The sequence below is a fragment of the Saccostrea echinata genome, unplaced genomic scaffold (genome assembly GCF_033153115.1).
Source record: "Saccostrea echinata isolate AGI-Se365-2 ecotype Australia unplaced genomic scaffold, CSIRO_AGI_Sech_v1 ptg000064l, whole genome shotgun sequence".
Classification (NCBI taxonomy): Eukaryota; Metazoa; Mollusca; class Bivalvia; order Ostreida; family Ostreidae; genus Saccostrea; species Saccostrea echinata.
The window spans coordinates 538751-558978 of record NW_026889813.1 but is presented as its reverse complement, the minus strand read 5'-3'; the positions used below and the strand labels follow the sequence as shown (position 1 = coordinate 558978).

General features: G+C 34.8%; 2 protein-coding genes and 1 pseudogene across 2 annotated transcripts in view; 1 reads left to right on the top strand and 2 right to left on the bottom strand.

Moving 5' to 3' along the window:
* The window catches only part of LOC133175867 (uncharacterized), a 169173-nt gene that overhangs the window by 87328 nt on the left and 61617 nt on the right, over positions 1 to 20228 (top strand). The gene's annotated exons all lie outside the window — the stretch shown is intronic.
* LOC133175766 (uncharacterized) lies at positions 1877 to 3867 on the bottom strand. The gene has a single exon (XM_061310878.1). The coding sequence runs from the start codon at positions 2755 to 2757 to the stop codon at positions 2086 to 2088; it is 672 nt and encodes a 223-aa protein (XP_061166862.1). The 5' UTR covers positions 2758 to 3867; the 3' UTR covers positions 1877 to 2085.
* On the bottom strand, positions 9825 to 18714 carry LOC133175655 (uncharacterized; annotated as a pseudogene).

Below are 20228 nucleotides of genomic sequence, written 5' to 3'. Positions count from 1 at the left end.
CAAAACTTCATGACTGCATGGTCACATATAATGTTGAGACTCGAAATGAGGCAGATTGTCTGGTTAGAGGAACATGTCTCTGTTTCAAGCCCCCTGTAGGCACTTGATTTTGTGCGTTGTGTTCTTAGACAAGGCACTTTAACTGCATCCTCCCAGCCCACCCAGTTGCAATGGGTACGGTATTAATTCGCTAGGGGTTGACTTGCCATGGACTGTTGTTCATCCAGGGGGAGTCAATGACTTTCCTCATGGCTCGGACACGGAATTAATTAGCTTAGAAGTAAATGCTTACTTTTGGTAAATGTTATCTAATAAAATTTTTTCCTTTCTTTTTGAAAAGACTGGCAGCTTAATAAATTTTAATAAAATATCATTTATAGTCACGTGAACTCATTTTTTGTGTTTCTATGCAATTCCATTGCGCAATGCTTTTGGAATACGTTTATTGGGATGTTTGAATTTCAGAGCTTATTAACGAGTGCACTTTTTCAATGTAATTACTTCTAATAAAAGAATTATGGATTCATGGCAAAAATTCAAAAATTTTAATTGCATAATGAAATGAACGTTTTTTAAATAAAGATAAACCATGGAAAAATACTCGAGGGAATTTACGCTACTGGAAGAAATTATTCAGTGATTGTTTTGGGGCAGGTAATTAGTCAGTATCATTAACTCTGCATGATTTTAAAAATTCTAGATCAATAAGTGTAATTAAAGCAGATGGTTAATATTAATAGGTTGTGTAATATACATTACCGTATCCGTGTATACACATGTACGACAGGCCGTAGGATGAATAAGTCATACCGACTTCGATCTTCACTTCAATTTGATCTTCGACTAACATGACTAAGTAATCAAAAACTCTATAGGAGTTTCCTATTCACAATTTTCCTTCTATGTACAAAATACAAAGTCAGTAGAATAAAAATTACCAGAATTACTGCATCAAGTTAAATCAATTAGATATAGTCATATTACTTAACCTTTTGTTATTCGTTGACCATATGACCTCCAAAACTACCAAAATAGTAAATGTGAAGTCTGTATATATGTCGCAACATGTTGCATTTAGTTATCCATATGGAGCCCCAGATTATTCTGTTATTATTGAAAGGTATCAATTCATTTGCAATAATTCAATTAACAATCACTTCAAATAATAAAGATACCTTCAATTCTGAATTATTGCCAGTATTCAAAATTGTTGATAACATTAATCAATTAGCTGAATTGGTACTTGAAATAATTGTATTGATACTCTCCTCAAATGAATTGGCGATTTAAACATCTGAAAAAATGCGCGCAATAATTTACTGTAAATCACTTTTTACTCGCGATAACTTTACCTTTGCGTAATAACGCGTGACCGTCTGCTCCCCCCCCCCCCCCAAAAAAAAAAAATCACCGATCTATTAAAAAATATATAGAGCAATAACCAAAATTCGCAAATTTTTTGCTTCTCTTATAAATACCAAACAACTATCTTGCAAAAACAAGAATTCACTATGAAAAAATTTTTAGTGGTCTCTACGGTATTTGAAAAGAGCAATAATTTAATGCGCGCAATAATTGTATTATCTCAGAAAAGTGTAACTCAAACAAATGGTAACTTTAAATTCATTTTAATAAGTGTGGCGATATTATGGGCACGGCTGTTATGAATAACTTGAAATGAAATACAATATGGGCAATGGGCCGCCAACAACGAGCATGCCCAAAAACAAATGCATATACAACAACATTCAACATTTAAGCAACAAATACAATCATATAGGTAGGTCATGACCAAAGGTCAAAGTTCATAATGGTAGGTCAAAGTTCATAGTTCACATTTTAGTGTAACCAACTAAGTTCAAAGTTCACAACAACATCAAAGTTCAAATTTCACCGTATATATAGAAAGCATTGACCCTGGGAGGTGCAGAGGTCAAAGCTCACTTTATAATATTTACTACCAGAATGCCGCTTTTACGCCACAAGTTTCCTGAGACGAGGTTCAGAATGAGACTCATCCAGGGAACTCCGCCACCATGGTGGGGGTAAAGCGGCATATAGGAACAGCCGTACCCAGGATCCTTGCTAATTGGGAAAGCAGGATTGGCCATGCACAACGATAGCCTCAAGTCCCCCCTGGAGGGAGTTTAGAAAAATGTTATTCCCCAACGAGGACATGTGTACCCCATCCTGTAAAAACAAAGCTGGAACAGGTTTAATATCTGTATGGCGGATTATTGCACCCCCAGATTGCAAGACAATTGAAGCTATGCAAGAATTTAGCCGTTTGCGTGCATTTTCCATGGCTTTTAAGTTTGCTGAATAGCGCCATTGAAGACGCGGAAGGATAAATGACCATATAATCCTGATGTTTTGAAAGCGATTTCTTATAAACAAAACCAACTGCTTTGCAACAACTCTTATTTTCCTGATCGATAACTTACCATAATCATTCCCCCCACAATGTATAAGAATAAAATTCGGTACAGGACCCACCTTTTCAATTGTTCTAATCTTTTGCCTTGTTTTACTTAACTGGAGGCCACTATAACCCTGCCACCACAGGGAGATATGTTTTCTTTCTAGTGTCAAATTTGTACCACCTGGTCTTAATACAGCTTCCAAAAAGGCATGCTTAATTATTGATGAACCCACCAACCATATTGTCTGTGTATCTAAAATTGAATTAAAACTTTGGTATGCGAATGTAAGATTTGTAAGAAGAAGATTTCCAACGGCCAGATCTCTGAATGTCATCAGTTGAGAAACCCTTTAAAGCGAGATCAGTACTCGCACCGATACGAAAAGAGAGAGATTTGTATCCTGAGCTACCAGGTAAATTAAGGTGCTTAACTGCTTTACAAAGTACCCCTGTAAACTGATATCGGGTGAGTGGGGATAAATTCAAATGTCGAAAAAGTGGACCTGAACCCTCTGGACGGATGCTGACGCAGTTGGTAACGAGCTGATATGGACATGCTACACCACCCTGCTTGTCTATTTGTAATACTGTACCTTTACCAAACTGATCTGTTTTTGAAAACTGGATAGTCAATAAGAGAGATTGTGTTTGATGATTTATGGACAAATTGTCTATTTGAATTGCGTTTTGTTGACGACCTTTGCTTGTATTAACTGTTAGTTCGCCCACTCTTAAAAATCCGTGAAAGGCCAGGGAGAATGCAGCAGAGAAAAGAGCTGTTTCAAAAGCATTAGTACATATTATGGGTAGAACCTGAATAATACTAAGCAAAATTGTTTTTGTTATTAGCAATCTAGTATCTGCTTTATGTTTCAAACGTCTCATGCCCTGTAATAACTTTGTTACCAAGAACTCCGGGGTTGGATCAGGTACATTTTGCAATTTACAATAAAATGAAATGGAGACAAATATGACCTCACCGTAGAATATGCAAGACCGGATGATGATGAATGCAAAACGAATTGCACGACCGAGTTTAATGAAGGAGGCCATGGCGTACAATCAAGCAGTCTACATACTTTGTAATAAGCTGCCATTCCAGCACGATGAGATTTATGTGTGTTTTCAGATACTGAAGCATCTAAAAGTTTAGCAAACTAAGACTGGAGATGATGTTGCGGAATGAAAGGGGTACTGGGCAAGGATGTGTCCTGGCATGTGGAGCTGCTTGTCGGAATCTGGCCCACTGATTACGAGAAATTGAGTCAGCTACTACATTGTCTTTACTTGGTATGTAAACTGCACGAAACAGAATATTATATTTCATAGAAGCAAGTACAAATAATCTAAGTAGAGTCATTACCCATTCTGATTTAGAGGTGAGCTTATTAATTATAGCGACTACAGCTTGATTATCTATATGGAGAATCATCTTTTTATTAGCTAGTTTGAATGGCCAAGACCACCGGAACTAATTCTAAAAACGTCATGTCTTTAAGCACTTCGGTGGAGGCCCAAGTTTCTGGCCAAGGGTAAAAACACCATTCCCCATTGAAATAAGCACCACAGCCTAAGTTAGACGAACCGGAACTATCTGTGTAGAAATTAATGTTCTTATCTGATGTCCACTCATTATCCAAAAAATACACAGTCCCATTAAATGACTCAAGAAAACTAATCCACATGTACAAGTCCTGGCGCATTGATTGAGTTATCCTAAGGCGATAATGTAATTCTGAAACCCCTAATAGAGAAATACCAACATCTTACGAACGAACGTAACCAAAAAAGGGGATCGTTCATTGTATTCACATTTGCATAATTAAATTCTTCAATGTTGTTGCGATTTCAAAAGATAAAATCCCCGCAGGATACCTCAAAACTACTTCTTGTCGTAGTCGCTACCGTGACGCTACAATACATTTCAATGGACATTTAAACGAGCAAAGGGGTTCTGAAAAGGGATAAACACATGTAAAAGGAAAATGAAAAATGTCTCATTTTGAAGCATAAAGTCAAAGTTTCTGTCTTACGAAAAAGAGGACGAGGGAGAGTTAAAAAATGAACATAAAACAATGGCCTTTTTGTTCATGCTACTGGCTAAACTTTGTAAATGTAAATACAAATAACAAATAATTATCACCTCTGACAATATCTGTGTAGAGAATTAATCAATAGCCATTCCTGACGTGATATATATGAGAATGTTTTAGCAACTGAAACTAATGCACATTTCATTCAAAATATTCAGTTTTTTACAAATTAAAATGCAATGGAAATCAGCTGAACAGAAATTGGCTTTAATAACCCCTGTCCACATGAATGCTGCTTCGGTGAGTAATTTCCAGACAAATTAGTTTAGACCATCTTTAAAAAATTGTTTCTTTGCCCTCACCGACTGGGTAAAAATGACCCACTCAAAACTTGTTTAACCTGAGGAAACGATAATTTTTTCTCCCGAATTTTCTTTCTCCATCAATAAGAATGTTGAAATTTTCTGGAAAAAATTTATTACCTATCTACCGACCCAATTTTTATATGATAATGTATAAATATTTTGTTCCAAAAAAAGTTGGAACCCCCCCCCCCCTGAAAAAAAGATTTTCGACTTTAAACCCCCACCCCCCCACCCCTTTTTTGTTTTGTTTTGTTTCTTATTTTTTTGTTTATTTGCTTGTCAGATTTTTTCTTGTAAGTTGATTATTTTCTCTGGCTCCCCCAACCCCTCCCACTTTTAAAAAAAAAGAAAATTATATGTTTCTAATTCGACTAATGAATAATAAATAAATCTGCAGCAATATTAATTTTACCAGAAAGAATTCATGACTGTTTTAAAAAAAAATGGGAAAAAAAATATCAGTAGAAACTACTTCTACACATCAGTGAAAACTCAACTGTTCTTTTTATTTGCCTGTGTGTGCAGGTACATTTGAAGCATGCCTTGACAACTTAGTGAATCAGCGTCATGCACTTGTTGTCTTCAAATTATTCACATTTTGAGAACTACAGTATCATTTTTTCAGTACACTTGAATCAATCTATGATTTTTTTTCTCAGAGATGACGACTATAGTTTTTTTTTTCTCTGTACATTAAAGCTTCGGTCGAAATTACTCTGAGTGCGGGATCAAAGTTACCCTTCACGTATACATACAGTGTATCTTGTAATTTTGTATTCTGACGAATAATGCATGCTTAAAAAAACAATGGCATAATGGTACATAGCTTGAGTACAAAGAAAATTTAATAAATATACACCACCCACAGACATGTAGCATCAGAGGGGCCTGCTCCCACTTTTTCCACACATTACTTTTTACTGTTGAAAATGTTCATTGAAAGGCTTTTTGCTCCCCCCCCCCCCCCCCCCTTGTTGCAGTACAGTCAAATAAGGCTAATGTAGTAATGTATAAAAAAAAATGGAACCGAAAGAAGAATTTTTTTTTTTTTGCTTGTCAGGTTTTTCCAGGTAAGTTGAATTTTTTTCTCTGGCTGTCCCCCCCCCCTTTAAAAAACGAAGCTGGTCTTTGACTCTACCCAAATGCATAATTTGCAGCTTTTATAATCCACATATCTATACAGATATAACATATATCATGAAAGACAGTCGAAAGATACATTAAGTGAAGATTGCAACATAATAGATCATCCAAGAAGACACTGTGTATCATATGAATGCTCGTTTATTTCTTTGAAGTGATATTTCACATAAAGAAAAACCTACCCTTCTTTCTTATGTTTCTTATTATGGAAAAAAAAATTATTGCATATGCATGCATTGCCCCATTCCACTTTTATAAGGATTGTAGTATATGGATCGTAGTATTCCATGTATTTACTTAAATGTAATGAAAATGGACATTTGATTCGATTAGTTGAGCTTCGACCCCCTCTCCCTCCCCAAGTACACAAACATCTATGCGCGACCACCTTAAAAATATTACTTTTTCCGGAGAAGTGCCAACTATTTTCTGATTTGTAATGGTTGCATGATTTCTGAAACGTTAGAAAACAATGCTGCATTGTATAATTCATTACAACAATTATTGTCCATTGTGCTCTCTCTCTCTCTCTCTTACAAACACATAAATGTACACTTTTAAATACAAGATTATGGAACGCCATCACTGCCTTATAGGATAATACTATACATTCATTATGTCAACTTATCATTACATGATGTGATCGTACCTTTACGTGATGTCAAGTTTTTATGAAGTGGGGAAAAAAATATTTACATTATGTCAATACTATATTACACGAAGTAAATATATTCTTCCATTATGTCAACACTTTATAACTTGATGGCAGAAGTTCATTATGTGAAGTGAAAATACTTTTACATTGTGTCCAAACTTTATTACCTGAAATGAATGTATCTTTACATCATTTCATTTCTTTATTACGATACAAGTGAGTGTATCGTTACATTATATATCATATCATTATTACGATGTGAATGTATCTTTATATTATGCCAAATGCATGATGATTCGAGGTGAATATATCTTAACGTTATGTCAATACTTTTTTACGTTGTGTGAAAAAGTTAATTACATAATATGAACATATCTTTCTATTATATCAACACTTTATTACATGATGTGAAAACACCATTCCATGATGTGGATATATAGTTAGGTTATATATGTTAACTCTTTCTGATGTGATGTAAAAATATCTAAATATTGTGTTAACCCTTTATTACGTTGGTGCCAAAAGTGCATTATACGTGATGTAAAATTACGTTTACATTATTTCAAATCTGTATCTCTCGGAATTTTTATATGTAATGCAATTTTTTCCAGGAGGGGTCCACCCCAGTCAAAAAAAATCCAATCTAGAACATTCTTGACAAGCAAAAAAAAAAAACCAAACAACAAAAAAAAAAAAACAGAAAAACGTAAACTCCTTCCCCAAACGTGAAAAACCTATTGCGTTTTTTTTTTTGGGGGGGGGGGGGGTAATCGTTGACTTCTAAAGCTTTATACCTTCATACCTGACTTTTCAAACACCTTTACACAGATCCGCGTTTTCGGGGGGGGGGGGTCCAAGGTCACTTTTAGTTGGTTTAGTATATACATTTATTAACTCTGTAAATTCCAGGGGGGGGGGGGGCGGACCCCCCAACTCCTCCTCTAGATTCGTGCATGTAATGTGAAAACATCTTTATTATGTCAATACTCATTACGTGATAACGAATTTTTGGTACGTTTCAGTGAAGTTATCTTTCCATTTGTGTTGTTGAAAGATTACGTAATTTCGTCAATTGAATGTAGAGTGGACGTGGACGACTGCGTTCTCGCTACTGGGACAGGCCCGTAGAACGCCTGTGTGGGGAGGGGGGCAGGGAGGGCTCTGTCCCCAACTTTTTTCTGAGTATAGCACTTTGCTGTTGTAAATTGACCTTTAGATGCTGTTTGGCTCCCTCCTGCCCCACTTTTTGTTGCCTGTCAGAATATTTTGGAAAGTTGCCCCCCCCCCCCTTTTGTCAGTTTAGATTTTTATTTTTATTTTTTTTTATGCTTGTCAGATTTTTTTGTGAAGTTGCCCCATCCCCACTTTGAAACCGTTACTACGTACGGGCCTGTGGGAGAGGGATTGGGGCGAACCAGTCCTTTTTCCAAACATTACAGGGCTAGAATATCTATCTCTAAAATCTGCCAACCCCCCATCTAAACCAAATCTCCGTGCTTTAGAAAGCACGCACATTGAAAAAAGGGAAGATTAACATTTGATAAAAAGCTAAGGACAATGTCTTGAAGAAAGATTAGAAAGAAAAGACTTTTATGAAAGAACAATTCAAAATTAAAAATAAAACTTGTTACTGCATTAAACAAAATTTTATGTAACATTTGATGGGCGAAAATTGTCAGATTTAACGTGATCGAATTTTGGCGTTAAAGAAAAATAATTTTACATCAGTTAATTAAGATTCCTTGGGAACATAATGCTACATAAGTTGAAACTTGATATTTAATTGAGGAATAATTGGGTCTAGTATATAATTTTATATTAGATGCCTTTTTATTTTGCATGCGTGACATAAAGTGAACTTTCGGCATAACCTAATGAAGGAGTATAATCTGTGTAAAGATCGGTATAAACAAACTTTATATAGTAAACTTTCTGAATCGTATAAAGATATATTTACTTCACACAAAGAGTTGAAATAGTATAAGATATGCTGACAACATGCTATGCACCTTTGGCACAATGTAAAGATACAATAGCATAACGTAATAATGATTTGCCGAGACGTAACGGCAAAATCACATCACGTAATGGATTTCCGCCATCATGTAGCATATTGTTAACATAATGTAGTAAAGAATTGACCATATGTGTCCATTTTTTCACATTATGTTATGAAATTCTGACATCATATAATAAAGACTTGATATTGATATAAGGATAAATTCACATAACGTAATGAACTACCTGCACCACATAGTAAAGAGTTCACATAATGTAATGATAAGGTGATACAATATAGGTAATTTCAGAGAATTTATGAATTTTTGGGAACATTTAATAAAGAGTTGACATAATATAATAGATATGTTGACATAAAACAGATGAATTTTTACATAGAATTAAGAATTTTTGACTTGATCTAGCACTGAATCGCCATGATGTGAACACATCATTACATCACGTAATGAACATTTAACCTCACGTAATAAAGAGTTGAAATAATGTAAGATATCTTCACATTACATAATTAACTTTTATTCTAACGCCATAATGAGTTGACACAATATAATGTAAGGTTGACACAATGCAATTAAAGTGTTCTGCTATAAGACAGTGAAGGCGTTCCATACAAGACACTATATAAGCGCATCACCTAGTAACTTGTTGCCTTTGCATGGATTTATACAGGGTATGAGTTTAGATTTCATCCATGCTATAAAACGTAACTTTCCCCAAATGAACACAGCGCACACTAGTATATACACATATACGTATAACCACTGACGCATGACAAATGTGTTTCCTAACCCGTCATACATGTAGGTATTTTGGCGTATTTTCTTCTATTTGTCCGCTTTTAATTACATTGTAAGTGTTTACAGAAAATTAGCCAGGAGAAATTATCATTTAAAAAGTGATTAAAATACTGTCCGCTCTATTACACACATACACTTAATTTTTCCGATTTATTAATTTTAAACTAGGTGCAATAACTGGTCCCGGGAAAACGACCGAGATACGGAAAGTTAGGGCGAGTTACGTTCGTTCGTAAGATGTCGGTATTTCTCTTATAGGAATTAACACTACTAAACTTCGGAAAAGAGAGGTGCGTTATTAGACGCCAGCCGGAATTATCCCCCTTAGGCACTAACCCAACTGGAGATAACCTAAGATTAGATATTGGTATTTGTGTGAAAGGACCCTGTATCCTCCCCATTTCAATTTCATTGTATATTTTTTCTTTCAGTTCATTGGGATGATCATCCGCGGATTTCTAATTATTACACTGAGTTGGTAATCTAGGCCCATGATAATGAAGTTTAAACCGTTGAGAGAATCCTTGAATTAATCTATTTGCCACGATTTTGATAGGATAATGGACGAGATATTTTTAAGGGCGTATACATTAATGGGTGTTGAACCTAGACGCCATAGATTGGGGGCTGCGGAATCTTGGTCTTGAGGAGGTTGGGCGCAGGGTACCACTGTTTGAATACCCCTTGTAGTTGACATTTGCAATGGTGGTTTGTGGACGAGAACTTGACTGTCCATAGAATTGACCGTATGGATTTTGTGGGCGAAATGTTTGAGCAGACACAGTGCTTGGGACTGGTGTGATGCAATGAATCATTGGATGGTTACTACCGCAACGAATACAGTTGTGCTTATAAATGCATGGGAATTTGTCACAAGAACCTTTGAAATTGAAATTGTAGCATTTACCAACAGTGGGTTTGGGTGCATTTGTTGCATTACAAGCAGGACCAGAATTCATATACATCAACCATAATTCTTAGTCAACTTCACCCCAGGAAGAAGCAGGATTTTGCTCTTTACGCAGCCTAAACTGCGTATCGTATTCCTTCCAAGATATAGCCCCCCCTGCTTACTCCCATTCTAACGGTCTGAATGTACTTAAGCAAATCAAGAGTCTTAGCGGGATGTGCACTCAAGTACACACTTGCAAATATGAGCATAAGATCAGTCCATTGTTCTATAGTTTCTACCTTTTTTGAGTTAACATCTTTAGAAATTATTTCACCCATACTATTGATAACCAATTTCTTTTCATCAGACCCAGATTTTGGTGTGCTTAACGTGGCCAAATCAATAAACTGCCCACCAATAATGCGTTGCTTAATAGCATTAGTAACATGCGTACCAATCATATGGATTGATGGGACAGGAACAGGAGTGGTGCCAGCATCTGAGGAAGTCGAAATTAATGTTCCTTGCGTGGTTGGTGCAATGGATTGCCCCGCACTTGCTGTCAACACTGGCTGAGCCTGCTCTTCAACGGAAGTTGATGGAGCCTGAGTTGGTGGGATTGGTTCTGGACATCTTGTGGAAACTGCCGATCGAGTGCGTCTGGGAAGTCACTGGTGCCTGACTACTAGAGGTACTTCTGGGCGGCCCTGAGACAGTCATTAATGGCTGGGCCATTCTTCGCTTCTTCGATCTCGGTGGCATTGTGTTCATTTAGGGCAAGAAAAGAAAAGAAAAACTAATTAACTTACATTTTTTTAATATATTTATTTATCTTTGTATAAAAACGACTTAAATTAATTGGTCGTTCATTGTTACATATCTGTTTTGTTAATTAAAAGTTATCAGTTATATTGTTAAACGAGAGATAACTTACCAACAATTAAGTTTTTTTTTTAAATAATGGTTACCTCCCCTTGATGTAAAAAGTGACGGATCAGTTATTTAAAACTAAGATAATTTAATATGTGTAAATATCCACTCTGCAATCTGTTAAATCGTGACGATCGAGGTAAAATGTAATTACAATGTCACATACTTACAAGATTCAAACTCACACTGCTCAACGCGTTATCGGCTATTCGGTTGTTATCGGGCATTCGGTGCAAGGAAAGCAAAGTTTAGAAAACATAGGTGATTTTAAATTTCTTAATTCAACGATAATTGCGTCCTTCAGCAAACAAAGTTTGTGATCTTAGGCAGATAAATGATTATACTTTCAGCAGCAAAAAGAACAAAACAAATCACTCTCTTTCTAAAGATATACAGCTTTTTCAAATGATATTTTATTAAAATTTCGGAATATTTTATCACATTTTATCTTTTGTAGAAGTCAAAATCAGATTATTCTATAAAACATAACGGTTTATTTATTCTATGGACAATCATATACCTGAAGATAAGCAGACTGAGATCAAAAATCCAAATGAAGGGTTAGTTAACAGGCATCTAAAATGTCTCGTTAGGTTAAAACATGTTATCGTCAACAAGGTTGATGTTGCCGGATAATTCGGTTTTTACGGGTGTACGTTATCGGAAACTCAGGTTAAAAAGTTTCTTTCAGCTTTAGAAATAGATTGGGGAAAAAAGGAATTGATAATCCGTCAATCCTTGAAAATAGCAGACGTAATGTGTTTAAGGATATGCAATCCTCAGCCATGAAGGATAACTCTTAAAATTATTATTTAATTTAAAAAGTCTCAACATGAAGCTTGAAATTGAAAACTATTCATGCAACAATTTCCATTTTATGCATCTTAATATGATTTGAGGTTTTTGAAGTCTTAGAAAGGGTCTTGTAAAAAGTTGACATTTGTTCCTTATACAAGTAAAAAGTAAATACAGTTTTAGATGAATAGGATTTTCTTGAGTTTAACCTTAAACACCAGTGCTTTTTAGCATAATATGAAATTGGAAGTGATTTGTGATGTCTTGCGATGATAGCACAAGCTTTTTACATTATGTATTATATAAATTTTGGAAGTAAATAGAAGACCTATACATGTAAAACCAAAAAAGTATTTTTTAAAAAAACATGCAAATTTCCCTAAATGTCTGGATAACTAATTAACTTACATTTTTCTAATATATTTATTTATCTTTGTATAAAAACGACTTAAATTAATTGGTCGTTCATTGTTACATATCTGTTTTGTTAATTAAAAGTTATCAGTTATATTGTTAAACGAGAGATAACTTACCAACAATTAAGTTTTTTTTTTAAATAATGGTTACCTCCCCTTGATGTAAAAAGTGACGGATCAGTTATTTAAAACTAAGATAATTTAATATGTGTAAATATCCACTCTGCAATCTGTTAAATCGTGACGATCGAGGTAAAATGTAATTACAATGTCACATACTTACAAGATTCAAACTCACACTGCTCAACGCGTTATCGGCTATTCGGTTGTTATCGGGCATTCGGTGCAAGGAAAGCAAAGTTTAGAAAACATAGGTGATTTTAAATTTCTTAATTCAACGATAATTGCGTCCTTCAGCAAACAAAGTTTGTGATCTTAGGCAGATAAATGATTATACTTTCAGCAGCAAAAAGAACAAAACAAATCACTCTCTTTCTAAAGATATACAGCTTTTTCAAATGATATTTTATTAAAATTTCGGAATATTTTATCACATTTTATCTTTTGTAGAAGTCAAAATCAGATTATTCTATAAAACATAACGGTTTATTTATTCTATGGACAATCATATACCTGAAGATAAGCAGACTGAGATCAAAAATCCAAATGAAGGGTTAGTTAACAGGCATCTAAAATGTCTCGTTAGGTTAAAACATGTTATCGTCAACAAGGTTGATGTTGCCGGATAATTCGGTTTTTACGGGTGTACGTTATCGGAAACTCAGGTTAAAAAGTTTCTTTCAGCTTTAGAAATAGATTGGGGAAAAAGGAATTGATAATCCGTCAATCCTTGAAAATAGCAGACGTAATGTGTTTAAGGATATGCAATCCTCAGCCATGAAGGATAACTCTTAAAATTATTATTTAATTTAAAAAGTCTCAACATGAAGCTTGAAATTGAAAACTATTCATGCAACAATTTCCATTTTATGCATCTTAATATGATTTGAGGTTTTTGAAGTCTTAGAAAGGGTCTTGTAAAAAGTTGACATTTGTTCCTTATACAAGTAAAAAGTAAATACAGTTTTAGATGAATAGGATTTTCTTGAGTTTAACCTTAAACACCAGTGCTTTTTAGCATAATATGAAATTGGAAGTGATTTGTGATGTCTTGCGATGATAGCACAAGCTTTTTACATTATGTATTATATAAATTTTGGAAGTAAATAGAAGACCTATACATGTAAAACCAAAAAAGTATTTTTTAAAAAAACATGCAAATTTCCCTAAATGTCTGGATACCTATTATTTTTTAACTTAAAATATATTTTTGATCAGTTTTCAATTAGAAAATGCATAGTTGATGTTTCTATTCGTCTTCTGAATATATTGGAGATTTGATTATTTCCCCTATCTAATATGATAAACTATAATGATTAACTTTGAAGAAATACAGTGGGTAAATATACATTAATTTGTGAATTCAGAGATATATTTGTGAGCATTTTCAATTACATAACTGCCGAGGATAGGACTACCTTAAGTAAATTTTTTTTAAAAAAAATTTCAGCTTTCCATTGTTATTTTGTTTTGATACTCGTACATGTATATAAATAAGAATTATTATTATAATTATGATTTTATAATTTAACTCCCCATCTGTTCAATCATTTTTCTGTTCTCCATTAAACATTATATATATATGACATGTATGTAACAAATCTATAGTTGCTTTAGTTAGTCACGTCTTCCGATCTAATACTAGTATGTCATTTTGAAAAAAAACATCGTCACTTCAAGTGCCCAAATGAGCCTAGAAGGCTAAATGTTTTTATGTCCAATATAGAGCAATAACATTGTTTGTGTCAAACCATTTGATTTTAAGGTTTAAAATAGAGGAAGTAGAATGAGGTGCATATCGCAAAGAAATATTTCTTTATAAATTAAATTAAAAAAACGTTAAATTTCCCAAACGTGAAAAACACTTGGGGGGGGGGGGGGACTGGTCGATTCACTTCACTTCTTCATATGTTTAACTTTTCCTATATCAGTGATCTGCGTTTTCAATGAAGGGGGGGGGGGTGCCAAGGGTTTTTTTAATTTGCTTGAGTATAAAATTCAATAACTCTGCAAATTCCAGGTGAGGTTCAAACCTCCCTGACCCCCCCCCCCCCTCTCCAGCTCCAGGCATGAGCTCCACCTACACATTGAATTACCTACGGGTTTTCCATTTGGCCGATAATGATACAGAGCACACTGTGGGTGTGACCGATCGACAGGGGGTGTTTATTCCTTCTTGGCCACTAAACCAACCTCTGATGTTTTTATAGGTCCGTGTTTTTTCTGTTCCAAAGCTATATTGTGTCAATAGACTTATATTGTGACAATAGACTTGGGCTTTATTACTGTTTGTTATCTTCATAATTTCCTTCCGTCAGTAACGCTTTTTGAAAACTAGTAAAGTCAATCTCTTTTTTTCCCCTCAAAAGTTAGAATTCTAGGTCATATTTGGCTTAACACCCTTTCGGGAAATTCATTAAACCACCCTTGAGTTTAGATTCTTTAATTGCTTGATACCGAACTAAAACATGTATGTACTTAGTACTAACAAAAGGTGGTTAAGGGTAGATCAAAAATGCAAAGTCAACGAATAAAGACGAAGCAAGCAAAACAGAGACAAAAGCGAAGAACAGTCGTAAAGTGAAAGGCAATCACAGAAAACTAAGAATACATGTAATTACTGTGAATTCAGCAATTATTGCGAGTCTTTTATATTGCGAATAATGCAATGTAAGAATCGCAATAATTAAATCTGGAATCTGTATTTTGGTTACAATAGAGATTTATAATTCAGAGGTTTTAAAACTTATACCTTATTTTTTTTTTTTTTTTTTTTTTTTTTTTTTTTTAAGTTAAGTATGCTAAAAAGAGACAAATGATAGCCAAAAATTCGAATTGTGTGCCTGCCATTTTTAATATTTAGATTTAATGAAGTTTTCTGTTGTTTCTTCACATTTTCCTAACCTATGACAACCTTTGTTTCCGATAACAAAAACCGACATTTCCGATAACAAAGTGAACCATTCAACCGTATTTCCGATAACATCCTAAAAGTTAAAAAACGGGAATTTTTACCCTTTAATTGCATCTTTGCGGGATTCAGACGATGTCACATTGTGGACAATAACTAATGTAATGCGATAAATATAAGGATTTTGAAGAAAAAGGCTATATGCAGCAATGCCAATCGGACAAAAACTTGCAAAATATAACAAATTTGACTTTTAAAGTCTTCCCAAGACTCACAAATACTATAATAAGACATATTGGGGCTTTATTTTGTATCTGTATTCATTCTTGTTCACAAAAAGCACAATCAACAGTCTCTGTTTCTATTATTACAATGTTTATTTGCAACAATTTACTAACCTGTCAAAAGTTGTTATCCACCGAATACCCGATAACAACCGAATAGCCGATAACGCGTTGAGCAGTGTGAAACTGTTTAAGTGATAACTAAATTATCAAGTGGTCGACTAAATACAAGATGGCCACAAGACGCTAGCAAAATTGGCAGAGATAAAATCAAGGATCATCGGGAAATCATTAATAAATACGCCTAAAATGATTGCAGCAGACAACAACCGAATAGATAACAAAAACATATACCTGTATAACATGCATTAACTATTTTCCTAACTTATCTTAATCTGCAACAAATTGCCCTTTAAATTTGCACCAACCTCATTCATTGAGTCTTTGAATGAAAAGGGGGGTTAACGGAAGTAGACTCAGGGGGAATAACTCTAATTGTTAATAAAACTTAACGGGCGGATCTATATAATTGTATTATATGGGAAATGAACACTTTCTTTGATAAAAGCCTCCAATTCAAATGGAATTGGATGTGATATTATTGAACTCTTTAGTTGAATTATTCAATTAATGTGCGCATCAGATCTTCTACAGAGAGAAATAATCAACGATATCTTTAATTCAATATAGCCATAAATTTAAGAATGATCTATTTAATCGAATCGTTGCTCTCTCTCTTTTTTTTTTTTTTTTTTTTTAGAAATGTTAAAGGTGAAGATAACGAAGTTATCAATCTCATAAATCCAGTAAAAAACGAATCCTGAACAGGTCAAAATACAGACCCCTGGAAACACCTGAGGTGTGATCAGATGCCTATGAGAAGTACAAGCATCCTCTATCGACCGTTCACAAAAAGAAAAAGTGAGCAAGCTCACATACTCCACGCTCCCCCAAAACTCGACAATGCAACACGTAATGAATGGTACAGTGCATTTTAAATACACAGTATAATTCAAAAAGGGGCATTACTTGCAAAAAATCATCACATCAAAACTTCTTGCATATAAGGTCATTCAAATCTTTGTATGTTACAAATTTAATTGGGCTGAAGTTTCTAGATAAATAATGGAATCAAAATTTCTTGGTAATACACAAATCTATACATTATGTCTGAAATACCTACAAAGTTTCAGGAACTTCAGTGCAGGAGTTATGCTGACAAACTGTTATTTAAATTCCTCAGTGGTTTCGATTTGTTAATGAGTGCAAGTCCATGTGCAACACATGACAATTTACACATTTAAATAATTGATGGAAACAAAATTATGATGTAGTCATATGAGTTTGTTTATATACTGTACTTATGAAATTATTTAAGGCAAAGCACCAATTTTGGGGAGGGGGTGGGGGTGGGGGGTGAGAACTAACCAAGATTTTGTGTGTGTGTGTATTAAATCATTAATATTTTGATCTCAAAATCAATAGGGGTCTTTTAAAGTCATAAAATATTTCACATAAAATTTCATTACAAAAGTTGATTCCAGTGGATTTCCTTATTACCTAGCTGGAAAGTTTCTTCAATAATAGGCAAAACTCTTAAGGCAAAAATAATGATATCAGAATTTCCTGGTAACATGCACATCTACACACTGTGTACTAAATATCTGCAAAGTTTGACCAAATTCTGTGCAGCAGTTTAAGAGGAGTTGCGCTGACAAACTGTTCATCTCTATATTCAAGATATGGCCAAAAATCTAAGTTGAAAAGTGCTGAAATTCCCAGAAAAATAAAGGAATCGGATTTCCTGGTAACATGGACATCTACACACTGTGTACTAAATAGCTGCAAAGTTTGACCAAATTCTGTGCAGCAGTTTAAGAGGAGTTGCGCTGACAAACTGTTCATCTCTATATTCAAGATATTGCCAAAAATCTAAGTTGAAAAGTGCCAAAATTCCCAGAAAAATAATGGAATCGGAATTTCCTGGTAATATGCACATCTACACACTGTGTCCTAAATATCTGCAAAGTTTGACCAAATTCTGTGCAGCGGTTTAAGAGGAGTTGCACTGACAAACTGTTCATCTCTATATTCAAGATATGGCCAAAAATCTAAGTTGAAAAGTGCCGAAATTCCCAGAAAAAATAATGGAATCGGAACTTCCTGGTAATATGCACATCTACACATTGTGTCTTAAATATCTGCAAAGTTTGACCAAATTCTGTGCAACGGTTTATGAGGAGTTGCACTGACAAAAAAACAAGACTGATGGACTGACTGACTGACACACTGACTGACTGACGGATGGGTCAAAAACATTATACCTCACGCAGCTTGTTGCATGGGGTATAATAAATACTGAATAGCCCTGTTTAAATAGCCATAATACTCTGTAAACAGCCATCATATACTGTAAATAGCCATAATACCCTGTAAATAGATATAATACTCTGTAAACACTAAATAGCCAACATATCCTGAAAAGCCATGATACCCCATTAATAGTCATAATACCCAATAAAAAGCCATCACATCCTGTAAATAGCCATAATACCCTGTACATAGCTATAATCCATTTATATAGTTCTGTAAACAGCCATAACCTCTTAATAGCCATCATATCTTGTAAATAGCCATCATGCCCTGTAAATAGCAATCAAACCCTGTAAATAAACGTCAGACCTGTAAAATAAATAGCCATCAAATCCTGTAAATAGCCATAAAACCCTGTAAATAGCCATCATACCCTTTAAATAGCTATCAAACTCTGCAAATAGCCACCATACCCTGTAAATGGCCATCATATCCTGTAAATAGCCATCATTTCCTGTCTGTAAATAGCAGTCAAACTCTCTAAATAGCTATCATACCCTGTAAATACATCAAAGCCATCATATCCTGTAAAAAGCCGCAATACCCTGTAAATACCCATATTACCCTGAAATACCCTATAAAAACTAAATAACCCTGTAAATAGATATCAGACCCTGTATATACTAAACATAGGTAATCAAAGATTACGAAGCTCACCTCGACAAATGTTATCAGTAAAAGTAATGCAAATCTCACATCATATTTTCTTTATAGTTAGTGTGCACCCTGAAAACAATATTCATGCAAGTTCTGTGTAAGTAGGTCTTATAGTTCTTTGGGAATTGACCTGTTCCAAACACTTAAACCTGTTCACTAATCAAGAAAATGTCTTTCATTTCCTACATCCAAAGCAAGTCTGGAATGCACCATCTATGCAAGTTAAATCATAACAGGCCATATAATTATAGAGCTACTCCAAACACATTGTCATGTTTACTCATTTGGAAAATGTAGGTCAGATCCAGCATTCGAAGCAAGTCTGGTAGTGTTCATCCCTAGATACATCATCCATGCAAGTTTGGTCCAGGTAGAGCTTATAATGACTTAGGAATGGACCTGCTCCAAAAACTTTAACCTGGTCACTCATCTGGAAAATGTAGGTCAGATCCAGCATCCGAAGCAAGTCTGGTAGTGTCCATCCTAGATGCATCATCCATGGAAGTTTGGTCCAGGTAGGGCTTATAGTTACTTGGGAATGGACCTGCTCCAAAAACTTTAACCTGATCACTCATCTGGAAAATGTAGGTCAGATCCAGCATCCGAAGCAAGTTTGGTAGTGTCCATCCCTAGATGCATCATCCGTGCAAGTTTGGTCCAGGTAGGGCTTATAGTTACTTGGGAATGCACCTGCTCCAAAAACTTTAACCTGGTCACTCATCTGGAAAATGTAGGTCAGATCCAGCATCCGAAGCAAGTCTGGTAGTGTCCATCCCTAGATGCATCATCCATGCAAGTTTGGTCCAGGTAGGGCTTATAGTTACTTGGGAATAGACTTGCTCCTAAAACTATAACTGGGACGCCGACGCCAACGCCAACGGTATAGCATAAGCTCATCTCGACTTGGTGGAGGTGAGCTAAAAAGCCATCATACCCTGTAAAAAGCTATAATATCCTGTAAATACCCATCATACCCTATAAATAACTATAAAACCTGTAAATACCCATCATATCCTGTAAGTACCCATGATACTCCATAAATAGCCTTGTATGAATAGCCTAGCCATTACACTCCTCAAACAGCCATAATACCCTACAAATACTAAATAACCATCATATCCTGTAAATAGCAATCAAACCCTGTAAATAGCTCTCATACCATGCAAATACTAAATAGTTAAAGCCATCATACCCTGTAAATAGCCATTATACCCTTTGAATACCATCAAACCCTGTAGATAGACAATAATAAAACATCAAAGAAATATCATACCATGTAAATACAAAATAGTTATAGCCATCATACCTTGTAAGTAGCCATCATACCTTTAAAATAACCATCAAACCCTGTAGATAGACAATAATAAAATGCCATCATATCCTGTAAAAAGTGATTAATAATATCATGTAAATACC

What these genes read in the sequence shown, in the direction of transcription:
- LOC133175766 (XM_061310878.1), bottom strand. Translation starts at nt 2,757, where the DNA reads ATGACATTCAGAGATCTGGCCGTTGGAAATCTTCTTCTTACAAATCTT.